The 7,258-nt window shown below is 38.4% G+C and overlaps 1 protein-coding gene across 1 annotated transcript; it reads left to right on the forward strand.

Annotated features, from left to right (window-relative positions):
• LOC121516013 (Down syndrome cell adhesion molecule homolog) lies at positions 1 to 6,868 on the forward strand. The gene is made up of 14 exons (XM_041797043.1): positions 1 to 157; positions 246 to 584; positions 770 to 898; positions 2,158 to 2,325; positions 2,431 to 2,501; positions 2,859 to 3,105; positions 3,205 to 3,288; positions 3,386 to 3,451; positions 4,813 to 4,941; positions 5,048 to 5,212; positions 5,536 to 5,588; positions 5,889 to 5,994; positions 6,071 to 6,101; positions 6,189 to 6,868. Exons 1-14 carry the CDS (start codon positions 94 to 96, stop codon positions 6,244 to 6,246), a joined length of 1,710 nt encoding a protein of 569 aa, XP_041652977.1. The 5' UTR covers positions 1 to 93; the 3' UTR covers positions 6,247 to 6,868.
• The last annotated feature ends 390 nt before the right edge of the window (positions 6,869 to 7,258 follow it).

The following is a 7,258-nucleotide window of genomic DNA, read 5'->3' on the forward strand; positions in this document are numbered from 1 at the left end:
GATTTGGAAAGATTTCAAAGCAGAAACCACACTGTGGTTTGGTTTAGTGTCATTTAGCAGGTCAACTGATTTATTCTGACACACGGGAGCGAAATGATTGATTTATGCAGAGGACATCTCTCTCTGTGGTGCACTTTTCTGTTGTGTTTCCTCCACGGTGAGCCAGCCATGAGATTGGTTTAAATTTGTCTTCATTTGGTTTATTCCTAAATAACCCTGATTACCAGTGTCTTCTGTCTCTTTAGGTTCTGTGTCCACAGATGGGATCATAGCCACAGTGGGAACAGATGTTACTTTGATTTGCAACTATGATGCCAAATACTATGGCAAGCTGTCTGCATGCTGGGGCCGGGGAGCCATCCCCAGTAGAGGATGTGCCGACGAGGTGATCAAGTCAGACGGGTCAGCGATGGTGAGCAGGCTGTCAGAGCGTTACCTGTTCATGGGTAACCTGGAGGAGGGGGATGTGTCGCTGACCATCAGGCAGTTGGAGGAGAGCGACTCAGGGATTTATGGCTGCAGGGTGGAGATACCGGGCTGGTTCAATGATCACAAACACCAGCTGACTCTGACTGTAATGCCAGGTGAGAAACAAACATAAAGAAAGTTAAAAAACAAATTCATCACAGAATCCAGCTGCGTTAACAACGACTGAAAGAATAATAGAATAAAAAAACATGATGACAGGTTTCCATGTTCCCGTGTTCATAGATGATATCAATGTTTCATCTTTGTATACCCATGGTTTTTGTTTTTTCCTTTTTATAAGTGCGTCCAAACCCCTTGAGAGTGGAGACGAGAGAGGTGAAGGAAAGAACTATCACTGTTCAGTGGAGTCATGTATTTGATGGTGGCAGACCCATCACAACCTACAGGATTGATCTCAAAAACAAACTGGGTAAGTACCAAAAATATCCCTGTTATCTAAGTTGAATTTTTTCACAGGGCAGTCAGTCAAGGAGGTTTTACCATAAGCCAGAGGAAGACAGGTGCTCAGGGTCTCAAAATGTTGTCAAAACAGGGGAAAGCCACCGGGGCTGTCTTCAGGCACACTCGCTAGAGTCAAGGATTAAGTTTAAAAGCCTTTATCAGCTCAGGGCATATCTTATAAAAATCAAAGACAACACTGAGGTTCATTAAAAATATTCCTCTCCCTCACTCTCTGTAAAGTTTGTTTGCTGTATAGTCCATATAGTGTGCATAAAATTTGGAAGTAGATGTCTCAGTAGAATGTGCATGACTAAAATCCTGTGTTTAGTGATTGAGATGAATATTTCGATTGTAAAAAGGGGGCCAACAGTCAATAAAACACATCTAAACAGAGTTCAGTTTTCCACACAAGTTCCTTGAGGATCCCCGGCCCCAACAGTAAGGTTTTAGCCCTTAAAAAAAGTCAAAAAGGCTTCATATCAGGAAAATTATTGTTACGTAGATCCCGGAGAAGAATTAATTTTGCTCCAATGGTGAGCAAGAACTGAATGTTCTTATTCTTATGAGCTACGTTGGTTCTACAGTCATCTTTTTATGTAGCTGGTTCCTGTGTTGCCTGGATTGGTCTAGATTATTCTGGGTTTTTTATTCTCGGTCTTCACTTTTACTCTGGAATCTTAGTTTTTATAATGTCTTGCTAACCTGACATCATTTTTGTGTTTTTAATTTTCACCTGGGTTTATGATGTTGAGTTACAATGCTGGCAGAGTCTTCCATGGGTCCTTCTGTTGTTGGGGTTTTGTCTTTCTTGTGATGTTTTGCTGTTGTGTTTCACGTTTTGTCGTAATTGTTATTCTGCTTATTCCCAAAGCACTTTGTAAACCTGTGTTTTTTTAAGGTGCTATATAAATAATAATAATAATAATAATAATTATTATTATTATATTATGTTTAAATATTACAGAGTGTGAGTTTGAGGTAGGATGCTCTTTTAAGGGCTAATGAACACAAGGAGGTCCTCTGTTGGGTATTTGGGTATATCAGATTTCGGTATGTCCTTTTATTCTCTGACTTTGTTGACTGAAAATAAGTGTTCCCTCGCTATGATTGCTTTATAGAAAAACTGGGATGGGCCTCATACCAGTTTTTGCCAGGGCCTCCAGTGGACTAAAACAGGCCTTGAGGCAGGCATGGAGCATGTTTATTATCTTTTCTCTTGATACACAGCATCCTGGGATACTGCAGTGAGAACAGAAGTCTATAACCCTGAACTGACTCAACTGACTCTGGTGGATTTACGTCCAGCAAAGACCTACAACCTGCGCATGTTTGCAGTCAACAGTGTTGGCATGAGTGAATCCAGCAATGTTCTGACAGTCACCACTAAAGAAGCAGGTAGGCACAGACACTTCGTTATTTTAGAGGATGACATCTGAATATTCAGATCAAGGAAAAGTTTTTTTTTTTTTTAAATAGACTTTGACATTTTTATCTCTTCAGCACCAGAGGGTCCTCCCCTCGATATGCTACTTGAGGCCCTCAGTGCTAACAGCATCAAAGTCACCTGGAAGGTAAAGGTTTAAGTTTCAAACTTTTATTGACAAATAGATTCTTGAGAGACCACAGTTAATAGATGTTGTGCTGTTTTCAGACCTGTTTTCTGGCAGGATTTTCTAATACTCTTTATATTTAAAAAAAAGAAAAAAACTACCACACGGCATTGTTTGGCCTCAGGTTCAACTCAGACACTTGGCCCCTTTGTTGCATGTCATTTCCTATTCTCTCCCCCTGATATCCTACTTTATCCACTGTCCTTTCCTCTTAAATAAAGAAAAAAAAGCCTAAAAATAATATCTTAACATAAAAAAATAAAATAAAATGTTATATTTAATGCTTTACCCTAAATCTGCATGTTTCCTTTCGATTAGCCCCCTAGACCCGATCTGAGAAATGGTGTCCTTAGAAGTTACAGCGTCAGCTACAGAGAGTATGATCCTAAAGGCAGACAATTCAGACGGTGGCAGCACTTAAGTGTGACGGCCACACGAGAGGTGGAGAGCGTCATCTTGAACTACCTGAAGCCTTCTTCCATGTACGGCGTTCTTATACAGGCCAAAACCAACGCAGGGATAGGACCTGCCTCCACCGCCCCTCTCTGCTCCACTTTGGATGAGGGTAAACTGATAGGATCACTAAAAATACAACTAAATGATTATTTCTGAGCATCTGAGCAAGCCGTTTTGGCTTAAACAAGACTGTTTTATTGTTGTTAAGTTCACAGAACTTCAACAGCATCGAGTACAAGTTCTTCATCCACTGCTGCTACTTGGATTCAAGACAACACAAGCTCTACGACAGGTATGTTTGTTTGAGTAAAAAAGCTAATTATTATCTTTTTAAGAAGATGTGAACTTATCATGACTCATGATTTTCTCTCTTTCCTGAACTCACACAGCTGTAACAATGGAGGCTGTTACTGCCACTACAGTGTGGGGAGAAGGAACTACAAGTAGCACATCAGGTATCAGGATGAAGACATGAAAAAGTTATTCAGATTTGTTCTAAGCTGCTGTGACTATTTTACCATGACTTATTTTAGTAAGAAAAGTGACTTTTTTGTATGTACAGAAGTTCTGAAAGCCATGAATCCACAGTCTGACAATCACAGAATATGTGAAATCTAAGCTCTGGTTTGCACAGATGTATCTATGCCTGCAATACATGAAAAATATACAAAAATATACAGTTTAAATCACATTGACTACAACATATATATATAGCAGTACCTTTTTAATTCACCAGAGGGTGTTGTTAGTCTCAAGTATTAGTTATACTTAAAAAAGATTCCCATAAAATTGTGAAAAGATATCCTATTTTTATCCCAGTATTATGACGATGATTGGCCTTTTTTTCTCCAATACTGGTTCTAATTGATACTTTAAAAATATTACAGTCACCTGAACAAGGCTTTGAGAGGAAAAAGATAAGAAAAGATGATGACTGGCATCATTGTACAATACATTTAAAGAGTAACTGAACCCTCAGGCCACTCATTTTAGATGAAAACATGTATACAGGAATCAGTAGTACTTTTAAGCAGTTAGGGTCCAAATCTTGACATTTTAGCACAAAGTATTTCAATTCTACATATTGTGTTTCAGACCTGCATTGCAGCAGCCCTCTACAGGTTGAAACTGTCTACTGCAACTGACATTTTAAAAAATTATTTCTACTGGCTAATTTGGCTAAATTTTTACAAAGCCACCTTTAACTGGACTACTGTCTTTGTCTGAGTTAACATGCACAGTGAGAGAACAGATTTAATGCTGGCATAATGTCTGCCACTCCTATGGTAGATGGCAATATGTCCTCATTCAGTTGTAAATCTATTGACCATGCTAACAAGATAGCAAGTACCTAACTTTTTTTTTTTTTTTTAATCACTCTGTGCTTTAATTTTGGCATAACACCAAACCCAGCTTATGGGTAACCTATATCAGAAGGCGGAAAAATTTGGACAGAGAATTTTTGGCTCTAACACTTTGTGAGTGGTATTGAAATGAAGCACAGAAAGTGTGCTCTGACTCAGCCTGGTAGATGTTGGTACCGTATTTTGGTATTCATTCCTTCATATGGTATATAGTGTTTTGTGTTGATACCATCATTAATAGTTTGCTTCTTTGTTGTTATATAATATAATTAAAGTTAATTACCAAAGTAACAAATTTGAGTAGCTGTATTATTATTTACACCTCTGTCACAGAAGACATAATCTCCGGATTCAGACTTTCTCTTTAAGATATATATTAATACTGGTAGTAAATAAAAACATGTTTTAATGTCAAATAATTAATTTTAACCAGTTGTAACTGTGTCTCCTAGTGCCACCGGATCCCCCTATGGTTAATATAAAGGAAGTGAAAGGAAGCACAATCTCTCTTTTATGGACTCCTGGGTTTGAAGGTGACAGCCCCATAACTGGGTTTTGCCTGGAGTATAAAGCAGTGAACGGTACAAGAACATTTCAGAGGAGGAATTGAATTGTTACCACTTTATTGTAGCCCCATTATAAAGGCTAAACCTTCTGGTAGTCAGTGATATTTCTGTTTTTCCACAGCCTCATGGGATAACACAAAGACAGTTGTGGACTTCAGCCCGAACCAGACAGAAGCTACCATCATAGAGATAAATCCTTCTACCTACAACATCCGCATGTTTGCAAAGAACAGTGTGGGCACCAGTAGAGCGAGCAACATCCTCACCATCACCACAGAGGAATCAGGTTAGATTTCTGCTCATTGTTACTTTGTATTATGACTATCTGTGTGTTATTGTGGTGCTTTAAGCACATCAATACTGGATTTTCATTGGTGTTATAAAAATGGCTCCATTCATGGCTGTGTCCTTCTCAGTGCTTGTAGCAGAAAATAATGGTCCCTTTTCACACTCAGGGAGCCAGCCTTAAAAAAAAACAAAACAGTGTCTCAGCGTCAAAAAGCACACTTTATTTGTTCCAGCATCTTCACAGATCTGTTCATGTGTGGTGTGTTTTGCAGTTTTCTAAAAAGTAACACTATTGTCTTCCTTTGTCTTTGTGCTTGTCAGGTCATCAGAGTGATGATCTCTTTACCACTGTTTCCACTGACACTCATGCTGCTGTAAGTATAACAAAAGCATTTTTAACAAAAACTATGTAGGAGTAACGTTTTCTGATCATTCACCTATACCATGATACCAAACTGTAACATCCTTTGTTAACAGAAACAAATATCCAAATATCAGAACATGTGTTTGCTAATTAATTACGGAAATACAGTTTGGTAAAATGCTAACTTAAGCGAGCTTGTTTTAAATGCCTCTCCCCTAGTGGCAAAAGTAAGTCATTGCAACTTTAATCTTCACAAGTTATATAAAGCTTTCTCTCAACTGTGGGTAAACTGTTGAATGCTCTGTGCCAGGCCAGCATCACTGAGGGTCAGAGCGGAGGTAAACTAGCCGCCATCGTATTGCCAGTGCTGCTGGTGGTGTTGTCTGTTGCTGTTGTGACCGCATGGCAACTTCGACGTGAGTATGAACAAAGGAATCTCTAAAAGCAACTGATGACCTTCCTTTCTTTTAACCTCACTTTCTTTATTTGTAGGAATTAAACAGAAAAAGGGCAGTCTGAGCATGTGAGTGGTTGCAGTGCGATCCACAAATTTAATCAGAAAATTAAACCTCTTATAAACATTAAACCAATGATTTTTTTCATTCTGCAGGTGGCTGACCAATGGAGCGCTACGCTACAAAGGATCTGAGTCACTACAAGAGCTGTAAACTGAATTTCTTCATGCTTTAGCCTTAAACTTTCAGTAAGGATTTCATCATTTTTTATTCTTAATTCTTATGTGAAATTATGAAATTCTGTCAGTACCAAATCTGTTAAGACACCAAATATATATATTCTAAGACTCACTGTCTACTTAGGCTGGCCAAACACTTGAGCATTGGTTCCCATCCTGGGGCCTGAACCCCCTAAGGGGCGGTGCCAAAGATCTCAGGGGGCTTTGTCTGCTTTGAGGTTGTCAAAATTAGATCGACATATATCAACTTCAGTCATGACAAAATGTTACTGAAATAGTCTGTACAAATGTTATGATAAACATAAAGATAACGCTGTTGTCGGGCCAATACCTCATATCTCCAAAATCACCACTTTTCAGGGAACGAAAAAAAATCTGTATTTTTAAATAAATTTCACACTGAACATCATAGTCAGCATCTTTTAAATGCTTTATAATGTGTTCAAATCCACTGACAGTAAAGGGTGATTAATAGCACAAGTTAGGAAAGAAACTAAAATAATGAAAAATGGAGATAGCTACAAGGTTCTAGCCCAACACCAGAGTTATGCTGACCAATTTTCTGAAGGTTTTGTCTATTAAACATTTAAAACTGATGTTGACTTTTGACTGCAATTGATTACTTTGTGTGGGTCTGGGGGAGGCTTGCCTTTCCTTGGATGGAGGGGGCAATAATTTAAGAGAATCTTAAATGATTTTAAAAAAGACATTAGGAGAGTTTGAAACCATATCATTCCATCACTTTAACAATCCCTGAGTGCACTCACTAGACCAGGGGTCATCAGCTCCATTGAAGCTGTGGGGGCTGGACACTGAAATAAACTGAAATAAAATCAATATTTTTGTCTATCCTACACAAACTCATAAAAACTTTAATTCCTTCCAAAATTAATGGAACTTTAAACCTCTAATAGTGAGATCAGTCCCTATCACAACTATCGTTGTTTGTTAGCATCTATTGTTAGCAGCTGTACTAGAATACATGT

This window comes from Cheilinus undulatus, linkage group 10, assembly GCF_018320785.1.
Source record: "Cheilinus undulatus linkage group 10, ASM1832078v1, whole genome shotgun sequence".
Taxonomy (NCBI): Eukaryota; Metazoa; Chordata; class Actinopteri; order Labriformes; family Labridae; genus Cheilinus; species Cheilinus undulatus.

Coding starts and splice junctions, on each gene's coding strand:
- LOC121516013 (XM_041797043.1), top strand. CDS start 94: ATGATTGATTTATGCAGAGGACATCTCTCTCTGTGGTGCACTTTTCTG. Junction 2,326..2,430: donor AGTCACCACTAAAGAAGCAG/GTAGGCACAGAC, acceptor TTATCTCTTCAG/CACCAGAGGGTCCTCCCCTC. Junction 3,452..4,812: donor AACTACAAGTAGCACATCAG/GTATCAGGATGA, acceptor TGTGTCTCCTAG/TGCCACCGGATCCCCCTATG.